Source organism: Sinohyriopsis cumingii, chromosome 13 (assembly GCF_028554795.1).
Source record: "Sinohyriopsis cumingii isolate HCF-2022 chromosome 13, ASM2855479v2, whole genome shotgun sequence".
Classification (NCBI taxonomy): domain Eukaryota; kingdom Metazoa; phylum Mollusca; class Bivalvia; order Unionida; family Unionidae; genus Sinohyriopsis; species Sinohyriopsis cumingii.
Window position 1 is genome coordinate 35,006,277 of NC_142973.1, and position 23,875 is coordinate 35,030,151.

General features: G+C 34.4%; 1 protein-coding gene across 3 annotated transcripts in view; it reads right to left on the reverse strand.

Annotated features, from left to right (window-relative positions):
• The window catches only part of LOC149785191 (apoptosis regulator BAX-like), a 40,692-nt gene that overhangs the window by 11,578 nt on the left and 5,239 nt on the right, over positions 1-23,875 (reverse strand). For 2 of the 3 annotated variants that reach the window (XM_089978993.1, XM_089978994.1), the window contains exons 2-5: positions 18,416-18,568; positions 13,095-13,179; positions 9,296-9,431; positions 7,307-7,405 (exon numbers count right to left, since the gene is read on the reverse strand). In XM_089978993.1, the coding sequence (XP_089835119.1) occupies positions 7,307-7,405; positions 9,296-9,431; positions 13,095-13,179; positions 18,416-18,568 (473 nt within the window). The remainder of the gene's footprint in view (positions 1-7,306; positions 7,406-9,295; positions 9,432-13,094; positions 13,180-18,415; positions 18,569-23,875) is intronic. The other variant, XM_089978995.1, reaches the window with a different exon arrangement.

Consider the following 23,875-nt stretch of genomic DNA (forward strand, 5'->3'; position numbering starts at 1 on the left):
TAAGCAATGCATTGGAAGCAATCTGTTACACAAACGATCCTTTGTTCGTATTGACAACCCCATCTTTACAGTGCATTGTTACATCATAATCTGCTTATGCTGACATCTGGGCTGAGTACTGTATGCTGTGATACAGTCAATCATGCTACCGAACTATACCTACAACTGACCGACTTCTGAAGACGTGAATAGAACAGATACAATTAATTGAATGGCTAATCCTTCTGTTGATTTATTTTTTTTTTTTTACATATACCAATACAATAGTTTTGCTGAACCTTCATAGAAAACTGATAACATCTGAAGTACCGACTACTGCGTATAAATACAAAGCAAATGGAAAAAATCTCAATCACAATTATATCTGTCGCCAGTGCAGCATTTTACTCATTGATCTTTTCCTTTTGCCATCAATCCGTGTTACGGCTTTAGAGACTTAAACTCTGCAACAAGAAATAGCAAAAAAAAACAGTTTTGCATAATTAATAATAATTATTTATTTCTCAAAATACAGGAGTGAAAGAATCCCTAAATTGGGTGTGAATTTATGCTTATATATACGGTCCAATATTGCCAGGTGTTGACTCATGTAAGTTTCATTCGTGGGAATGGAGATCCTACTTTGCTTGTCGAGAAAATTTATACAGCATTCAGTGATCATTCTTGGGATTTAGGAACCAATTCACTACAAGCTTTGTGCAGCTAACCATAAGGGGGGGCTGCTGAGAGACTACTGGTGTCACCTGTCAGCACTGTAGACTGTGAACGTGGATTCAGTAAGATGAACCTCATAAAAACTGGCATCAGAAATAAACTCTGCATCTCATCTCTCGAGAATTTAATGAGAATCAGCATGTACAGATGTGAAAAATTAGACTTTGAAACTGCATTCAACAAGTTGGCAGCCCTAAAATCGGCTGAGAGACTACTGGTGTCACCTGTCAGCACTGTAGACTGTGAACGTGGATTCAGTAAGATGAACCTCATAAAAACTGGCATCAGAAATAAACTCTGCATCTCATCTCTCGAGAATTTAATGAGAATCAGCATGTACAGATGTGAAAAATTAGACTTTGAAACTGCATTCAACAAGTTGGCAGCCCTCAAATCGCAATGGATCTTCATATAACACTTTGTAACATTTTGTTAATGCTTGTTGTAATTAGAGTATTAACTAACCCATCTTTTGTAATTTTCATTGCTGTTACATTAATAGACTAAATTAACACTTGAAAAAATGTACACTACTTGTTCTGGTGACACTTTTTGAAAATTGGCGACAAAATATTGAGGTTGGCGATATTTTTGGCGACAGCTTTTTAAAAGCCAGGACCATCCCTGAATATACAAGTGGTAAATATGTACTAATTTAGATAAAAATGGATGCAATATACAAGTGGTAAATATGTACTAATTTAGATAAAAATGGATGCAATATACAAGTGGTAAATATGTACTAATTTAGATAAAAATGGATGCAATGTACAAGTGGTAAATATGTACTGACTGAGATAAAAATGTATTGTACTGATCGAGATAAAAAATGTATGTAATGTCGTAATGTACAACTGGTATATATGTAATGATTTAGTTAAAAATGCAAACTATTTTACTTCACCTTTGTACATGTGGTTATTTTTATGCAGAGACTTGATTAAATACAAATCATCCCAATCATTTACCACAGTTGGAATTCTATATTTCAAGCCATTCAGTGGGTGCTGTGCAATATTAAATACACACTAATACATGCGTGTGTATGGAGAGGCATGAGTAATTGATCATAATGTGTTGCTTTATTGCAAATGAACAACATTCACATACTTCAATTTTTTGTATCTGAGTCTGTTTTGCATTACTAAAATGTTTTAGAAAATTTTATGAAACTTTTTTTTGCACATTCACTTATTAGTTAATAATATATCAAAACTAGAAATGTCTCCATATGCTACTGATGCCCTTCCAATAAGATGAAATGAGAGGGTCAAAGTCAATCATTGGCCACAACTCCAAAATCTGACTTGACCTAGGGATTCTTTATAAAAAGCTTCAAACCAAATTAAGTTTCAATGCATGAAAGAGAAAAGTTACAAGTCAAAAAGAGGCTATAACTCATTAAAACTATGCCAGAAAATGGTGAAATGGTCATCTTAATATAAAGCTTCTTATCAAGTTTGATTTCATCTATGAAGTCCTTTAAAATAAGCAGAAATGAAACTGAAAGGGCAAATTCTAAGTTAAAGGGTTTATGTCGCTTTGTAAAATTTTGGTACAGTTTTACTACAGTTTTCTTGTCAACTAAACCACTGGAGATGGTTAATTTTGCAGAAAAAATGAAATTGTAGAGAACTGTGATGCATTCTGACTCAATAATTGATTCAAAGCATATAATGCTGGAAAATTTAATATTCATTTCAGAAATTTAACAAATCCATGATGCTAGAGAAGGTATTAATGATATGTTTTTGATTTTCTTCAGTAAACAAGAAACAGAAAAAGGTATTGGCAACCACAGGGGCTCATATTGTTGCTTATAATTGACCTGTCATACATGTACTATAAAATAACAACAAGGGAGGACACTTCTCTCCTTGCTCGTATGACTAAGAACAAACACTGATATTTCAAGCTATGCTTTGAATTGCTTAATAAATTTGGTACCGATATTTAGCTCGGGCACTCGACTGCACATCCCTTTAAAAAATTTGACTTGATATCATACCTTTAAGAAATGCCAAATCTTATTCCCACAGTACTGCTCGACATGGCCCTGATCGCGCCCACTTAATATGCAAAAACAATGCCCTGAATGGAATACTACCTTCTCAATGGCCAACTGAAAATAAGTTATAAATAAATACAGGATGTCATTTTCATTTAACCATGAGAGGACAATATTCCATTCAGCACTTTGTTCTTGCATATTAATCCATATCGGTACCATATTTATTAAGCTACGCAAAGTGTAGCTTGAAATATCAGCATTTATTCTTAAATAGGTCATGCAAGCAAGGAGAGAAGTGTCCTCCATTGTAGTTATTACATAGTACATGTATGACAGGTCAATTTTAAGCAACGATACGAGCCCCTGTGTTGGCAACCCCTGATTGTTTCTAAACAATCCCACTCTTCATCTTGGTATGGGCCATCAAGTCCCCGTTTTTCAATTTCTAGAATGGACAGTGTAATATAAGTTACTAACCATTAGGCCCTTGTTTATATCCTGTAATGTGTTTATGTTTATACATTAAGTGTGATGTTTTGTGAGGTATATATTACATACAAGTTCTAGTTACAAATGGCTATATCTGTTTATTTTACATTTGCCTGTTTGTTAAAGTAAATAGCTAATATTTAATATTTAAATTATCCAACACAAAATTAAGTTTCTTGTGTTTAATGTCCTATGCTAGTCTTCTTTTCCATTATTTATAAAATCGATTTCATAATCTGTTAGGAATCTGCTTTAAATTTACTTTTCAAAATCTGTCTAAATGAATTTGAGAATGTCTGAGACCCCTACACTTGGTGCGGACAATGCAACTTTGTACTTTTGTATATAATATCCTAGTACATGTAATACTATAAAGCAACTGCACACATCAATCTTTACAAAAACTAATATTTTTGATTGATGAAATGCATGAATGGTTTTTAATGTGTTGATTAAATTTGTGAAGAAATAATTAAATTGACAAAAGAGATCTGTAAGATCAAGTCTCCTGCTACTTTGAATGAAGCAACTGATTACCAACCTGTTATATTACCTGCAACTGGAAGAACCTGAACCTGGATATGCATCAATAATATTGGTAGTTTTATCTATATTTAAGAGGAACAATCATTTTATTCCCATCCTGATAAAAATAATGTTGATAATAATTGGTAGATTTATCTATATTTAAGAGGAACAATCATTTTATTCCCATCTTGATAAAAATAATGTTGATCATAATTGGTAGATTTATCTATATCTAAGAGGAACAATCATTTTATTCCCATCCTGATAAAAATAATGTTGATAATAATTGGTAGATTTATCTATATCTAAGAGGAACAATCATTTTATTCCCATCCTGATAAAAATAATGTTGATAATAATTGGTAGATTTATCTATATTTAAGAGGAACAATCATTTTATTCCCATCCTGATAAAAATAATGTTGATAATAATTGATAGATTTATCTATATTTAAGAGGAACAATCATTTTATTCCCATCCTGATAAAAATAATGTTCATAATAATTGGTAGACTTATCTACATTAGAGGAACAATAATTTTATTCCCATCCTGAAAAAAATAATGTTGATAATAATTGGAAGATTTATCTATATCTAAGAGTAACAATCATTTTATTCCCATCCTGATAAATAATGTCATTTGGAGCCTGAATAGTTCTTTCATCAAGTTTGGAACATAGCTCCCAAACCAAGAGCACAAAAATACTGACTGTTCATGACAAAAATACTTATTTTCAGGAACAAATACTGATTTTTAAAACTTTAATGCAAATGTAACTATTTACTACATCAACAAATATTAATAAAGTAGGAAGCAACTTAATTATTTAATATCAAAGTTGCTCATGTTACACTCTTGCACCTTCTGAAGAGGCACCCTGTTCCATTCGGGTGCCCATTCACAAGGTGCACTTTATCGGATGTACTATTTATCATTGATGATCTGAAATCTATGCAATTTTGTTTACTGAACTGTTTTCATTCTAGCACATGAGAAATCCATTGTCAGGAAAGAGTGAGAAATAAATTGCCTGTAACTGAAAAAGAAGGTTCATTTCTAAAGGAAATTTAGTGAAATGAACTTCTGATTGAATTTCATTAAGGTTCTCTATGGTATTTATAAACATTGTAAATTCAGGCTGTGTCGTTGATGATGATGAATCAGCAAGATGATGTTTATTAGCTTTTTCATGCTGTTTTATAACATGGGAGCCTCCATGCCCAATAGAGAAATAACAATTACCCAATTTGCAAAACACAAAGTTTTCTCCTCTACTAGATGGATTCACAAATATACACATGTTGCCATTCTGAATCTTCTTCTTTCCTTTTCGACTTGACTAGAAGTTGATACTATGAAGATGAGATACAGTGATGAGACAACCACTTTGTGCAATCAAATATGGATGGTAGCCTCGACTTTGAATGAACCAATCATATTTTAGAATTCTATATCCCTATATACATGCAATACATTTACTCTTAGAATGGAATCAGATGCCCATTCTAAAGAGAAAATTGCAAAGAAATTTACTTTAAAAAATTGTTTAAAAAAAAAAAAAGATTTTTAATTTTAAGAACTGTACACATATTCAGGTAGAAAATACAGGGCAAATACATGAAAAACTGGACACTTGGCAGCTATGTTGGAAAGTCATTTCCATGTCATACTGGGCAAATACTAAGTGTCTATTTTGATCTGTGTGCTATTATAGCAAGATTTAAAGAGAACAAGCTGATCTGTGTGCAATAATAACATGATTTAAAGAGAACAATCAGCAGCAGAGAGGGCGACATAAAAACACTGATGTGATTTACATTACTCAGCGATATACACAAATTCCAAAAGTGATCAGAGATAACTGTAATACATTAGTTGTGTTTAATGGAGTTGATATACATACTCTGCGAAATATTCATCAGACTTTTGGTGTAGTGGGGATGTGGGCATGATTAGGTTCAAAATCTTCTTTTCAAAAGCACAATCTACTCTACACAGATTTATAACAATGAATTTACATGATCCCCAAACATGATAACATATTGGTCCTGATAAAATATTTGGATGAAAGACTGATAATTATAGCAGCAGAGAGGGTGCGACCTCAGTAAAACATCCTGCGGTAAACAAAACGTGCCTACCTTTTAAAACACATGAATGACAGCAGTAAAGTAACAAAAAAAGACCTAACCCAATTAGAGAAATGCTCAGTAAGTTAGAGGCTACGGTTTTGTTACTGACTTTATATTTTCATTTTCGTAGGAAGCTTTATTTTTCACAAATGACATTCCAGCAAAAGGTCTGTTCACCCTCTCTGCTGCTCAAGCTGATCTGTGCTATAATAGCAAGATTTAAAGAAAACAACCGGATCTGTGCGCTATAATAACATGATTTAAAGAAAACAAGCTGATCTGTGTACTGTAATAACATGATTTAAAGAAAACAAGCTGATCTGTGTACTTTAATAACATGATTTAAAGAAAACAAGCTGATCTGTGTGCTATAATAGCAAGATTTAAAGAGAACAAGCTGATCTGTGTGCTATAATAACATGATTTAAAGAAAACAAGATAATCTGTGTGCTAGGAAAGCAAGATTCAAAGAGAACAAGCTGATCTGGAAAAGGAAAAAGCCCAAAAATCAGTTTATCACTCATATAAACAAATTTCTGATTCGCAATTTTTGAAACCTGTATTTGCCCAAGCTGAATCTCATGCTGCTAGACACATGTCTGTCAAATAAAATGACTAATTTGGGGTATAATGCAATCCAATTTGTACTGAACATTATAATCTATGGCTTTTATGCCAGGACACTGTTAAATTTAGAAGAGCAGTTTTTGAAAGTAGTAATGTAAAAGTCTGTTTATTTTTATTAACAGATGATAAAAAACCATCCTTTGTAAAAAGCTGAAAACCTTTCATGCTTTAAATTTTGGTATTAATTTAGGTGGCCATATCAGATGGCAGACTGGCAACAAATGTATAAATCCTAAAGCCAGCAAATTTCCGTTAAATTTAGTCAAACTTTGTTGGGCATTATTTGACAAAAAGGTAGATAAAAGGTTAATCTTTTATTAGTAAGGGCATCCAAATTTAATGACAGATCAGCACCACTGGTACCAATATGGAATCATTTCATGAACAGAATCTGTCAAATCATATGGCAGATCAGTACCATTTGTATAAATTTGAAATCACAAATGACAAGATACAAGATCTCTGGCATGGTAGGGGCATACAAATTAATTATGACAAATGACAAGATAAAATATCTCAGGTATGATGGGGATATAAAAGCCAAAAATAAAAAAAGAAAACATAAAAGATGTATGGTATTGTGGGGGAATAAAAATAAATGATAAAAAACACAAGATACAAAATCTCTGGTGTGGTAGGGGAAAATAAATCACCTGTCACAAATGATAACAAATCTCAAGTGGGGGGATAAAAATCAATGACTACAAAGGGGGGAATAAAAATCAATGATTACAAAAGATAAGAAACATTATGTCAGACTGCTTATTTTAGTAGATTATGTTTACATGATACATTTTACTCACCCAACCTCCTTTATCTATAATCCAAGGCGCAACTTTGTCGACAATGAAGTTGATGACCCAATTAATAATGGCTCTTATTAATGGTAGCTTGTCTATAGCCTTTACAAATAAGAAAAGTATGTTATGAAGATCTCTGTCCACAAAGTCTTTACTATAAGTTATCTATGGTGTCTTATCTATAGCCTTTATTAAAGAACAACAATATATTATAAAGATCTCTGTCCACAAAGTCATTATTATAAGTTATCTGTGGTAGCTTGTCCAGAGCAAGTGAAATGATCAAATTTGTCTTCAAGGACAACAGTATATCAAGATCTCTGTCCACAAAGTCCTTGCTATAAGTTATGTATGATAGCTTGCCTATAGCAAGTATAAAAGAAATGTATGCCATTTGTTGTAAAAGGACAACAGCATATATAGACCTCCGCCCACCTGAAATTTCTCAAGAAAGTCCTGGCTGAAAGTTATCTATGAATTATGGACATCTCCATAATGTGGAATGAGGAGAGTAATTTTTTTCAAGTCAAATTAATGCTTTAAACAACCCCTCTTTCTATGACAAAAAGGTACAGAATCTTTCTATAAACATACTTTCTTGTATCAATTTTATTTGTTTGTGTTACACATTTAAAAGAAATTTTATATTATTAAAATGAGCACATTGATCCCATCTTGATTCTGCTAGACTTACTTGAAAAGCTAAATTATTCCAGAAACAAGAACAAAACAAAAACATGTAGCTGAGTGTTAAATTCTGTTTGCCAAGCAGGCGAGTTCTCAAGCCCCTCAAGTCCTTAACAGCCTTGTTCCATCCTTTTTTGGGAAGAGCACATGGCCATGTGAGTTTGGGCCCCGGTACACAAGAGCTAAGCAATAGTTGCCATTTCTTGTTGCATGGATTTGAGTGATGCCTAGGACAAACTATAACTCTCTAACCTGTCAGATTATATTGGTTTAATTATACATAAATTTCTTTCATATAATCATGTATCCAATGTGTCACTTCTTATTCCAGATTTGCTGCTGCTTTGGTAAACATTATACTTCCATGAAACTCTCTCAACCTAATTATTTATAAAAGTAATTTTTTCTTTCAGAAAACTATTCGAAATAATTTCATACAACAATAGTACTTGATTCCACTCTACTGTTTTTAAAAATTATTAATTGACAAAAGGCTGAATTACTACCTCAAAAATACATAACACCAAATTTCCAGTGAAGTTGGATATGAAAGTTTTATCTGATCTGGTTGGAGGATGGTAATAAAAAGTTACCTGTTGTTGCCAGAAAATTTTTTTTCTTAAGCTGAGCCTAGGCTAAGCATATTTTACTCTGACACACCTGGAAACAAACCACTTTATTGAAAGTAATTACCATTTACACATACAAATTTTGTCACCTTTCTGCCTGACTGAACAAGAGGCCATTTTAATAAGAAATAGACTTGATATCTGCATTAATCCAAACAATCGACTCAGTTATTCTCTTGTAAAACATGACAGCAATTATGCGTATAATCTCTATTGATATATACACCAGAACGTCTTTCAACAAGACATAAAACCAAATATTTTGTATGTAAAACTAACATATTTATTGTCGGTGTATTGATACACCTTGCAAGTTCAATGCTGGTTGGGAGTGGTCTATGTAAACTAGGTTGCAAATCAAGGCTTGCCAATATAGTACACTTTAAAAAAATAATATTTCACAACTTTCACTTACTACAAACAAACAGTTTGTTAATAATACCACAAATGGAAAATAATTTCTAAAAAGTCATTTGTAGACTAATGCCACAAATCGAAATAATTTTAAAAAGTCATTCATAGTCTAATGCCACAAATGGGAATAATTTCTAACAAAGTCATTCACAGACAAAATTTGTTTATCTGAATATCACTTTTATCTAACTATTAGTTTCAAAATTTATATCAGATAAATGAATTGGACAGTAAAATAAATCAAGTTTAATAATAAACTCACCTTTACTGCCATTTTGTATCCAAAGTAAAACAACGTGACGATGCGGCCCCAGCTTATAAGACCATCAGAAAATATTTCATTGGCAACCTTCAGAAATGTATCATGAGAAGCATCTGGGGACACCTGGTTCATCATTCTGAAAACAAACCCCACAAATCATAAAATTACTATTAATTTTCTATGGGTATATCAAAGAAGAAAAATTTCAAGTTTCCAAATATATGTACTGAACTAAACCTTTTACCACAATTACACGTATAACTGTTCATATTTTACATTTTACCTTTTCTAATGATATCGCATAAGATCATCTCACACGTAATATACAAGAAACCTTTTAACAAAAGAATTTTATGGATGCTTGATCTTGTCTACCTGATAAATGCTGCTTTGCTTTTAAAAAAGAGTGATAGTTGTAACCTAATTTTTGTAGTGCCTCCTCCCACTAAAGATGCATCAACTTATTTAAACTATAAGATTATGCATGTGCTGAGAAAAGGAGATATTTCAGAAGTCCCTCACTACAAAGCCCCCCACCCCCAGTGCACTGCTTTCATAATCGAGGCTTGCACATGAATCACATTAAATTGATTACATTTATGTTATTCAAACTTTTATTTGCCTATTTCATTTTTCTTTTTCTTGTATTATTTTCTCTTTCTCCTACCCTTCCTCATTCTCCATCAAGATGAATAGATCTTAAAAAGTGTAAAGAAATATACATTTATGTAAACAATGAGGAGATGCTTTCAAAAGATGACATAAATTGAACTCAAAGCAATAACAGGAACCCTTCAAAGGGACGGAAACTCTACTGGCTAAAAAGAATTTCCAGGAATTCATCATAAGACTATTTCTTTCTTTCAACTGCCAAGTGTTGAAAGTATCTTTGATTCCTAAGTGATAAAAATATTTTCAAATTAGCTGTGGTTGTGGCCATAATGGATGTCAGATTGGTACCATTTTCATTCAGGACCAAGTGAAAACACCATGTCAATATGACCATCCATTCATGGTGGTAAGACATGATTTTCAAGAGGCCATCATAGCAGCCATACAAATGGCATTTTTTCCACTTAGGATCAACTAGGTATCATAAGAAGTTGACTGGTGAAAACCCCATGTTGATATGGTCATCCATTATGGAGTAGTAATGATATTAAGATTTTCAATATGGTCACTCTGACTACCATACTGGACATCAGATTGGAACCATTTTCAATTAGGACCAACTAAACATCATAAGAAGTCTATTAATAAGTGAAAACCCTATGTTAATATAGTCATCCATTCAAGAGGAGTTGCAACAACAAGACTCAAAATGGCCACTATGGTGGCTATACTGGATGTGCAAGCTGCGCCAATTTCATTTACGACCAGCTAGACCACGTGATGAATGTGTATAAAATTTTAGGGCAATCCTCCAAGTAGTTTAGTAGGATTCAAGAGAAGTAACAACAAACTGGTGCTAACGGATAGATAGGCCATCCCATATGCTCTCCTAATCTATACCAGAAAGACTTAAAATTAGGCCTCTAATATAAAAGGTTTTCCATATCAATCGCATAAATTGTCAGTAATGAACTTGCATAAGCTGTTTCTATTTGATATTCAGTGTCACTAATATAGTAACTGTTACTAAGGAAATCTCTTGACTAAATAAAAAGTAGCAGGAATTTGTAAATCCACTTTCCCCACTCCTGGGACAAGCTCAGATTCTTTTCAGGCAATCTCATATTTGCAAGGCACTATCCCATGGGCAAGTCCACAAAATTAAGTGAGGGATACAAAATACAAGAAATTTCATTGAAGATCTGTGGTCTGGGTAAAATGCAGTAACTATGTGCAAGCTAATTTACCAACAAGGTGTCATGTTCAGTCCTAATGCTTTATATTCTGCAGTTTCTTTCATCTACTGTATGGGGGCCCCGAGTGGCCGAGTGGTCTAAGGCGCTCTTCATTACGGATCACTGCCATCTCACCTCTGTCTGTGGCGGTTCGAGTCTAAGATTCAGCCAATGCGGGCATGTGAGAAAGCTTGCCAGTAGCTTTTCATGGGTCGGTGGTTCTTTCCGGGTTCTTCCTCCACCATTAATACTGGCCGCCATGTATAGCCTATCGTGCTGAAAAATGGCGTTAAACCCCACAACAACAACAACAACATCATCTACTGTATGCATCATTTTCATACAGCAGTCAAGTTCAAGACCAATTTCTCATTTTCTTGCACAGAATATGATAATAAGAATATTTAATATTTAAAGCAAGTTTTGACAAATTAGGAATAAATATTTATAATTTAAATATTTAAACCTATGTTACATTGTAATCATAATATTTGTATGTATCAGGGATTCACTGACTTCCCTATCCTAAGTGAGCCTCGGTCAGTTTGTCAGATTGCCAACTATGAACCATAGACTTTTCAAAGGGATGTTTTTATGCATGTCACCAATTTTATGGCAAATAGATGCTAATTGCTTAAAATACAATTTGTGAGATTTCTTTTTCAGGTGTGTGTTTGAAAATAAAAGGCACTAGTCTTTGGTGTTTAACTACCAGAAGGATTTTGTTTACAAAGCATGATTGATGTTAGGAAATTGTAGCAAACACAGGCTGCACTTATGTTTTTACATAATAATTATGGGAGACTCAATAGAAACTGCTTGGCAAACAATGAAATGAACAATAATTAGCTGTTCTCAAATGATTCTCAGAAGTCCAATTCTCAAACATTTTGATGCATGCCGCCAATTTGAAGGTGATTAGATGATAATTATGAAGATAATGGATAAAATAAATATTCAAAATATGCTGAGTTGTGAGTATAAATAAATCATAAGAAATAGTCTTGCCTTAATTCTCTCTCTCTCACTTCTAAATATAGCTATTTCCAAAATCTATTCTACCTATCCCTTTATCTGTCTGCATACATCAACATGTCTGCTTTTGCTCTTTCAATTATATCAGCATTCTAACTCTTGTAATCTACATATCTATGTGCATTATTTACATATATATTTTTAAATAAATAACATTAACTATCAGCATATACGCTATATTTTGTCTTAAAAAATATACCATAAAAATCTAGTTTTTCTATAACATATATAGAAATAAAATATTACAATGGTGTGTGTGTGTGTGTGATTAGTATTTTTAACATAGCTTTAACAATTTTTCAGTCATATCGCTACAATGTCTGGTGATGTCTAGCACTGGGACATCATGCTGCATGATGTCCCACCCAGTTACATTATCCTGAAACTAGGCTGACCAGTCCTAACACTAACCTCTTATTGCTGAGCGTCTAGCGAGGCAGCTGTTAGTACCATTTTTGTAAGTCATTGGTATGACTCAGTCAATGTTCGAACCTAACACTGGTTTGCAAAACAATGTTTCCACTTCATGCATGAAACATTTCCTTGTATCTAATTAAAGTAACATAGCTATCCTGTACACACTGAACAGCACCTATAACAAAAGGAACTAAGTGTGATTTGGATTTTTAATGAAGCTTTAACAATTTTTCAGTCATATCGCTAAAACAATATGAACTAAAATAACTTTACATTCAACAGTACCTGAGAGGAGCCAAACTAAAAAGACAAAACATTTAAGTCGTTGACAAAAACTACTATGACAAGGCTTCAAAGAAGTGACACCTACATGTCTTGCAAATGCTTTGCTGGAATGACATAAATTTCAGACATACCTAAAACAGATCAAGCTGGCTGTAATATAAATTCATGACCAAAATACTAAAACGGTAAAGGAGGCAGGTAACAAGTAAACAAACCTCTGAAGTTTCTGGTCCTGATCCAGCTCATCGGCTATAAATCTAAGGGCCCTGCCTATATCATGGACAGCTCCCAAAGGCGGGCCTGAAAGCAGGAAATACAACACTTAATTGGCTTCTGTGTTAATGATCAAATTAATAGACTTTTAGCAAAAACTTTCTTTCATAAATGCACTTAAACACATTCAGAATGAACTTGTATTTAGCAAACATTCAAGAATAATTAAATGCTTATTTCAGTAAATAAGCAAGTATAATTTATTTCTTTGTTCCCTTTGATATAATTCTGTTTTATCAAATAAGTTTTAATTTTCCCTGGTGCTTTGATATAAATCAGTATGCAACATACAGGTAAAACCTGTTATAATGCGATGATTGGGGTCCAAACAAAAACATCGTGATATATACGGGATCATGTTAAAACTTTTTTCAAAAAACTTCCACATAGAAAATGTACATTGAAATTTCAATGCCATCAGTTTGATGTGATGTGATTTTTATTTTTAACGTAGCTTTAACGATTTTTCAGTCATATCGCTACGATGTCTGCAATGTGGCAGTTTATAGTGATGTCTAGCACTGAGGCATCATGCCGCAGACATGTAGCATGATGTCCCACCCAGTCACAATATCCTGACACCAGGCCGACCAGTCCTAACACTAACCTCTAAATGCTGAACGCCAAGCGAGGCAGCTGTGAGTACCATTTTTTAAGTCTCTGGTATGACTCGGCCGGGAATCGAACCCATGACCTCCCGCATCTGAGGCGGACGCTCTAACCACTAGGCCACCGGAGCGGTCCATCAGTATGAACTAACCTCCTGAGCATATATCATTTTCTGAAGTTAATGCAACATAAAATGCAGTGCTAAGATTGAAAGTCTGCTAGGGATACAAATAATCGGTATTTCTGAGAGTATGTATTTAGGATGTTAAAAAGACAGATCACCTTAAGTTTAAAAAGTGGGAATAATGCTGCCATTTCATTATAATCAGAATCACATTGTAATGAATCACGTTATTACGGGTTTTATCTGTATTTGATTTCAAGGGTTTGAATAGAGAGTTTTTCCAAAGTGCATGCCAATTTGCTACACTTGTAAGTTACTACCCGAGTGGAAACATGTGCTCTGTATGTAACTCTGGTTCGAAGGCTTCATAAGGAGTGTTTGTGTTATGATCAATTAAGTATTATCAAATAGACACAATCACATGAATGCTAACCGGTTAGGGTCCACTCCAACCTCTTGTGTCAATATTCTTAAGAAATTAATATAGTCTTGAGTTAAATCCTGGCTGGCTGAACTGAAGAAATCCCTGCTGACCAAAAAGCTTAAGTGGAAATATTTTACTTTTGTTACTCGAGTATAAATAAGCGATATCTTCCTCATATTAGTCTCTCTGTATATTTTAGGTGCAACTTCAAAGCGCTGATTGAATCCTGTGGGTGCAACAACAAGAATAGTCAAATGAAGACAGTTGTTGTTGTTGTTGTTGTAGGGTTTAATGCCATTTTTCAGCACAAGATAGGCTATACATGGAGGCCAGTATAAATGGTGGCGGAAGAACCTGGGAAAACCCCAGAAAGAACTACCAACCTATGACAAGCTACTGGCAAGCTTTCTCACATAACCACATTGACCGAACCGGAGACTTGAACCCACACAGACAGAGGTGAGATGGCAATGATCCGTAAAAGTGAGCTCTTTAAACCATTCGGCCACTCAGGACCTCCTCAAATTAAGACAGCAGTTTAAAAAAGGAAGACCAATTCCCTATGAAAAGAAGCCAGACATATATAAAATCTGGGGATATCAATAAAGAAACCAAACCATCATGGCATAACTTGATGTAATTCAGGTTAATCCATAAGGCATGAAATTAACTGATTCTGCCTTCTAAGACTTGGGTTACAAGGAAACATGTCTTATATGTGATCTGAGTCAGCCAGGCTATAAAAAAAAGTGGTTTGAAGGGTGACTTGTTCAGAATTCAAGTATAGATCATCATAACACCAGGACAATGTCTTCAGGCAGCACAAGTCAAAATTAGACCTCACCTCCATGCAGAGCTCTTTATTTTGACCTTTGACCTCACTTCCATGGAGAGGTCTTTATTTTGGCCTTTGACCTCACTTCCATGGGGAGATCTTTGCTTTGGCCTTTGACCTCACTGCCATGGACAGGTCTTTGTTTTGGCCTTGGTCTTGCAAGATGGCAAATCCTACTGGAAAGAATGGATCAGTAACCCTTGAGAGAATCAGTTTAATTTCTTCTCTTTGAAAAGTCACCAGAAAAAAGCAATTTAATGCAGCAAGAGTTTTAATATAGTTAAATTTCTGTTAGCACCATTGGAAGAAGACTCCATTTCCCTTCATAGGTTTTACAAGTGGTGGCGTATATGCCAGCCCCAAAGAGTGGTGTAAGTGTAATTATTGATAATATAAGTGGCAAAAAATGTGTAATCAAAGCATAAAAATGTAACCTATATATTCAATGCTTTAATTACAGTACATTACATGAAAACAATGAACATTTTTTTTACTAACCTGGTTCTGCAGCTGATCAAAATTCTTGATCCAGTTGAGCAAATCCATGTAGGTTAGAACCAAATATAAATACAAAACATACTGACAAATTATTTATATTCAACACTCACTTTAACTACTCTACATGCCGAAATTCACTGAACGATCACTTAAGTTCACAAAGTCTGCATTGAGCATGATGATGTGTTCAATCCGAGTGCTGTACTGCATCAATCATATTCTTCTTTTCAAAACTATAATATGGTGCTGACTCAACCTTTTTCTGAGCCAACATGTCTTTAAGTTTGAAAATATCCAACAATTTCGGTCACAAAACAGCCACAAGTCACATCCTTAATGCCTATTTCACTTAACAACTTGTGCCATTTTCTTTAAAAGTACAGACTGGTCCACTAATATATTATATTGTCAATATGATGAATTTGTAAGGCAAAGTTTCAAACTGACAAAACCTGTCTGTTTTCTTGGAAATGTGTCAGATACAGTTGCTACTGATATAAAATAAGGAAAGCATAAGTACATCTAGGACGGAACAATATACTCTTTACCCTATTCTTACACAGCATTACTTTTTTAAAGAATATTCTCCTATTTGAATGATGAAAGGGATTTTATTTCGTTTTTTAATACACCACAAAAACATAATCCATATAAGACAAAATTAGGTGAAAAAGGTGTAATGATTATGTCACAAGCATAATGGTTGGTATGCATGTGGTGGATCTTTCTGCCCTAGCAACCGTGTCTCAACACCTGTTCACAGAAGAAAAAATTCCCTTAAGGCATAGTTGACATCAATGCGTGTGAAGGTGCATTTCTGGTTTGGAATGGAAAACCTGCATGATTATTTCAGCAAGCATTGAGATGACAGGACTTTCCTTGGAATCTCCACCATTTGATACAGGTAGTTAGTTATATATTATCCTTCCCATCTGGAAGATAAAGGCTCAGATCTGATGACTGCCTTGAGGCATCTTTTACCTGCATGTACATGAATAGGAAGGCATATCTATCTCTCTCTCTCTCTGCAAGCTCTAGGTTAAAGGAAGCAGTTACAAAACTGGCAAGTGAGTGAGGAGATGACATCTTCAATACATCAGCAATGCACAAGATGAACTCATCTGCATGTCTGCCATTGTCTCAATAGCAGGATCTAAGCTATAATCAGTTTCTTGAAATACAGCCACAGAGACAAGACTAAGCATGGAACCAATTGCTATTACACTGTTGTTGCTCATCTTGGAAAGGTTTCTGGTCCATACGTATAGAAGATGGCTTCAACATTCTCAGACCTGCTATATCTCTGTCAACATCTGGGAATCTGCATGGAAAACCAGCATATAAATTGTATTGGAAAACCAGCATATAAACTGTATTAAGGCCAAAATAAAGTAGACAGTTGTTGTTGTGAAAAGAAAGACCAGCAGAAGCTTTGGTCTTGTAGTTGCCTCTTAAAGTAGTGCAAGATATCAATGATGAACCAGACTATAATTTCTGTTCGAAAGAAGGCTGGTCTTTCTTGGCTGAAATGTAAACAGATCTAGAAGGACCAAACTCAAGGGCAATATTGATAAGACTTATTCAGTGGAGGCATGGAAGATGGAGTATTCTCTGAAAATCATCAAATCAAGCAGAGAAAAAGAGAGTTGTAATAACCCATGGATCTCTGATATCAGAGAATGGCATGATAAAGAAGCCTCCTGCACTGGTAGTATATACTGAACTGGGGAAACACAAATTGACTAGAACGGTAAATGAGGGTGGACCGTCCACCAATGCTGGAAAATAGTAATCTTCAATATATGCTGAAGACAGTAATCTTCAAGCATTGGCTGGAAGTGGTATGGCTGGATGTTAGATAGTATCATAGGTCCTGGACTATGTCTGTTGGGAAGGCAGACCACATCACCCTATCGAATTTGACACAAATTTGTTAAATGGTGACAATGTTTGCAGTCTCGTTAATGGTCACTACTCAGAATGTAATGCATGGGTCAAGTGTCCTTTGTGTAAATGACATAATACCACATCTTATTAGTACTTAATATATGGAATTAGAAATGTTTGATAAATGCAAAGCATACCCATTCAAACTGCCAGATTAACCTGACAGAGGGATAACAAGATTATGCAGATGGCACATGATACACCTGACTAGTGACCTATTCCCCACTAAGGACCTTGACCTCTGAGCCTGCAATCTCACTGTTGCATGACAAAGTGTGAACCCATGTGAAGAGTCATAAGGGGTTAAAAGGTGACAACCTGGTTTAGGAAATACACAAGTGATTTACATTTTTTCTTTGTTGTGATCTTGACCTTGAGGCAGAAGATATGGATGTGATTACGCTTGGCTGTCAGGTCAATATATATAAAAATCTCAAGTTTAATCTTCACTGGTTCAAAAGTTACACCCAAACGTAGACCAAGGTCATTGATTTATTTTATTTTCTGCTGTGACTTTGATCTTGTAATACACTCTTAATCATTATAAAAATATCTTTATTAGCTCAAAAGTTATAATCCATCAAGGATAACAGCTAAATTTTTTCCTTGACATGACGATAACCTTGAGGCAGGAGAAATGTCTATGGGATGCAACACATACTCTAGTTGGGATAAATACCTGGACAAAGTTTCATCAGAATCACTCCTGCAGTAGGACAGTTATGAGCAAATGTTAATGGATGGACAGTGTCATGACACAAAGTGCCAGAATTAAGATGGGTGTATCCAAAGGATCTGATCCATGTAATCTGGGTATTTATCTAACCTCCAGGTGTCCCTGGCTCAGTTAGTTCCTCCACTGCTGGTACAGATTGTAGCCCTTCATTTTTCATGCGCTCACTGATGAATTCATTCAGCAGCACTCTTCCCTGGTTCCCAATGTCATCATAACTCATCTGGCGCTTTGAGTGCCTTCTCCCTGTAAAATGTGAGAATTGAATTATAAATTGTCTTAAAGTTGTTAATCCTACACAAAAATTACAATAAGAATATAAAAAATAATTCTGGAACCAGAAGGAAAAATAAACGTCTGGCTGGAATGCAATCAAAAACAATTCTGATCAAACACTTCCATCAGCTAATGGCAAATTCAATCTGAATGTCCAAACAATGTAAAATGTACCCTAGAAATTACAATTAGTACTCCCTAATATATAAATCTATCTGTGAACTGATTTCAACCAATGTAAAATGTACCCTAGAAATTACAATTAGTACTCCCTAATATATAAATCTATCTGTGAACTCATTTCAACCAATGTAAAATGTACCCTAGAAATTACAATTAGTACTCCCTAATATATAAATCTATCTGTGAACTCATTTCAACCAATGTAAAATGTACCCTAGAAATTACAATTAGTACTCCCTAATATATAAATCTATCTGTGAACTCATTTCAACCAATGTAAAATGTACCCTAGAAATTACAATTAGTACTCCCTAATATATAAATCTATCTGTGAACTCATTTCAACCAATGTAAAATGTACCCTAGAAATTACAATTAGTACTCCCTAATATATAAATCTATCTGTGAACTCATTTCAACCAATGTAAAATGTACCCTAGAAATTACAATTAGTATTCCCAAATATATAAATCTGTGAAGTGATTTCAACCAATGAGATTATATTACTCTGAACTAATCACCATATTCATTTCAAAACCAATGATCACATTTCTTTTGGTCCATTACATTATGTACTTTTAAAGTTCCCCCTTAACTTAATAATGCACTACAATTTTGGGGTGTCACAGTTTGTTACTTTCCACTTGTTTCTAGTCACTGCTGTAGTAAAAAAAATGGACTGACCTTTAGTCTGGACAACAAAAGAAATGTTGATGGGATGCTGTGGTTCTGACTCAAAATGATTTGAGATGTCCCACATTTGTCTCTTCAGTAGAGTTTTGATTTTAAAATCAAATAAATTCATCTTTGCCTGTATTCATGCATTGATTATTCCCCCTCCATCCGACTTGCAATAATGTTAGCATTGCCAATGGAAAAGTGATGCCCATGTCTCACTGTTTGGACAAAATGAAACAATAAATCCTCTTGTTTATAACAAAATAAATATTATTATTCATGAGCTGTCATACTGCCATGCTTATAAGGCATGGGAAAGGATGTCAAATCCTTGCCTTGATCCATTAATGAATTGTCTTGTTTGCTACAGCAGCTCAGGTTCTAAAATGAAGAATCAACTTGCTACATGTGGTGACAAAGTAAATAAAAAGTATGGCAAAGTCTGAAAATTGGAAATAGCTTGAACTAATTTCAAGTTAAAACAGAAACATTGGCAGAATTAAGTAGTTTAAGGGTTTCAGGTGAACCACTTTAACTGAATTCAAATAAAATAGTATACTTTTCACAGAGAAACAAAGGAAGATGGCAATTTTATGCACAAAAATCCCCACCTTCTCAAAATAATTTTAAAAACCCTCTAAAAATTATGTTAAAAACTCTTAATTATGATATTTTCATGATTTAAAATGTATGTGGAAAACAAAAATTAGAATGTTTGCCTACTGTAAACTTTTTGACATCCTTTAAATGACTCATGAGTATCAATCTGCGTTGGTGCTAACATTAACCAAACTGCCAAGGCAGTCAAATACTTCAGATGGTGATTCTCAAAGGGGCTAAGGCTCCTCTGCCTGAAAAAAATTTCCAGCAGTTCAAAATAAGACCACTTCTTTTAAACTGAGGAGTGTTGTAGTCTGATATTCCTGAGTGATAAAATTATACATAATGTTTGTAATGTTGAACAAAAAATCAGCACCATTTTCATTTAGGACAAACTAGACACTATTAGGAACATTTTGGTAAAAACCCAATGTTGATATGACATTCCATTCAGGTAAATTAGAGACAAGATTTTCAACATGTTCACTGAGGCAGTCATAACAAGGCAGCACTAGATCACAATTCATTTGCTGTTGAAACCCTTTGTCAACATGGCTCCCCAATGATAACAAAATTTTCAAGATGGTTGCCATTGTGGCTATACTGGATGTCAGATTAGCACTATCTTCATTTTTAACAAACCAAGCATCATAAGAAGTCTTTTAGTGAAAACATGATTTGATATTATTTCCATCTATGAGTAATGGTAAGATTTCCAAGATGGCAGCTGAGGTAGCCATATTGGAAATTAGACAGGGTCAATTTTGTTATTTAAGAATAACTAGACACCATAAGAATTCTTCCAGTGAAGACCCATTCTAATATGAACAAGATTCTCAAGATGGCTGCTGTAGTAGCCATATTAGATGTCAGACTGACAAAAATCTTAATTTAGGACCAACTAGACATCATAATAAGTCTTTTAGTGAAATCCCAGTTTGATATGACCATATTTTTAAGTGCAGTAGCAATAACAAGATGTTCAGGATGGATGCTGAGGTCTCAACATGGGATATCCAGGCTGTATCATTTTGATTTATTAGGATATCACAAAAAGTCTTCTGGACTGATATGTTCAGGAGAAGTAGCAATAACAAGATTTTTTTCAAAAGGAATGTCATGGCAACCAGACTGGTTAACTGATCAGCTTTCAGAGGTCTCGCTAGGGTTTTAAAACTAGCAGTCCTGGACTCCCGTTTTGGTAAAAATACGAGTCCCACCAGCAAAAGTTTCAGTCTGCTCCCAGAAAACTTTGCAGATTAGAACTATCAGTTGCCACTGAATTTAATTTCTACATTCTTAATAAGACTGACATATAGCTCTTGTTTGTCAATCAGGATGAAGCTGAATTTTGCCAATCCAAGGAATGGTCCTATTCCAAAAACTAAACCTGTCATGACACACTTTCTTACATCTGGCTACTGTTCCATCCAAACTCTCAGTCATAGCAACTATAGCACTTTTCTGAATCTCATCAAAATCTTCATCAATTTGCAGTTTAGTTAATCCCAAAATACTTATCCAAATTTGCAAATGGGATTTCGTCTAAGTATTAACATGTCTTGATTCAGCTACACTCAGAAATTAACACAATAACAAAAGCTGAAGTTGTTGATTTGATATAGTCTTATAAATGACATGTGCATCTCTGGGTCTTTCTGCCTCTGAATTCAATCACTGTAAATATCAGCACATTTTCCAACCCAGCAACCAAAGTATCTGAACTTTTCGCCCAACTATTGCATCATGTTCTTTTGATGTACTCTTATAATGGCAACATGTACATTAGGGTGTCTTTCAGCCACTGAATTCTGTCATTGTAAATATCAGCACAACTAACTGATCAACACATTTTACCACTAAGCAGGTGGCTGAAATAGGACTGTCAAGTCTTTGAATTTAACTGCCTACCTATTACATGCATACAAAAGACTCCGGCTTAAGTATTTTTTCAGCATCCCAGATAAAAAAATTGCATCCAAATTTGCATGATTAAGCATTTCCGAGACCTCTGAGTTTTATTTTCATTTAGGTCCTACAAGATATCATAAGTCTTTTAATGAAAACCCTATGTTGATTGGACCATCTATTTGCTGGTTGCCGTGAAGACCATATTAGATGTCCAGGTGGCACCATTTTTATTTTGGACCAGCTTTACATCACAAGAATTCTTCTAGTGAAAAATGCCATGCATATACACTTTCCTATGATAAGGACTAATTATAGAAAGATTTTCAAGCTGGCTGCTGTGCCAACCACAGTGGAGGTCAGATTGGCACTATTTTCGTTTAGGACAATTAGAACTCACAGGAAGTTATTTAGTGAAAAACCAATGTTGGTATGACCATCTGTTTGGGAGAAAATGTGATAAAAAGATTTCCAATGTGTGTCACTTTTAATGCGATTTCTTAAGCAGAGATGCTCCCAGGATTTTATAATAAGGGGTGATTTTCCCCCTTGTCACAAAAGCATGGGGTTGGGGTTTAGAACAAATCAAGGGGGAGGAGGAAATGGCCATAGTTCAATATTTACATAGCACTTCAAAATCCATCTCTCTTCCTTTCTGCTCCACATTGGAAGATCCCTACTGAAATTAAAATCTTAAAAATGTTGCCTCTAGTTGTATAATCATTAATCTGTTAATTGTTTCTGAACTTAATCTGCTCCTTATCTGTGTATGAATATTCTGTATTGAGAACCCCCTTACGATCTGCTGCCTGATGGGGCATATTCATAGCTACTTTTATTAGCTGGAACAAGTCTGAAAACTACTCTTTGTGGTTGGTGTGTACAATTTTCCAGAGCTCACAGGTATTGTCTTTTGGATACTTCTGATCCAGATAGGATTTTTCACTAACACGAGCTTTGCCATAGTTTAACTTTCTTAAACTAGCATTCTGTTGACTACTATGCCAGATTTATGTTTCCATGACACTGTATCAGGACTTTAAGTCAATTTATGCCATAGTGTACTTTTCATACAGGAATTTTGATCAAATAAATACCTTTATTTCTTAATTTCATATTAGGATTCTTATTTAATAGATTTATGCTGGGCTATACAGTTTTGTAGCACATGATCCTGGAGGGCTAAATTGTGACAAGAAAAGAAACGAAAAGTACACTCTACTTTTAAATTGTCTATATTTTAATCTGGCTTGTTTGTCTGCCTTTTCTACACTTAATTTCAAAATACGGCTGAAATAAGGGTTTAACTGACATGCCATCTGTTTTTGTCCATCAAACATGTACAGTGGACTTGTATTTAACACCACTTTCAGGTTCAAAATCATTCACTGGTATCTCCACTGACACTTTCCCAGCTCAAATAATCTGATATACCCGTACTTCCTAACTTTAAAAATAATTTGCTTTCATCACTATGATCAGCCAGTATTTGCCAAATGAAATTATCAGCTTAAGTTGAACCACACTGCAAATCAGCCATTTTTGGATCTTCTAGATCGATTGTATTATAAATGCATATTTGTAAAACTTCCTTGATGCAAGGTTCAAACTATGACAGAATGTAATGTGCCAATCAAATTTTGTTTAACAACCATTCATGTCAAGCTTAAGAAACTAAATGTACAAACAGTTACGAAAAAATACATGTGACGATAAGACCTACAGTAATTCTACCAACTTGACTCTTGTCACAATATGCACTTTAAGGTCATTAGTAATTTCCCATACTCAGAGGATAAATATCTTAAGAGTTAAAAAATTTCAGCAAAATCACATTGCCATCATCAGCGACTAATGCTGATCATGTGACCTAAAATGGTCATGTGATATGAGGAGTTTGGTGTAGAT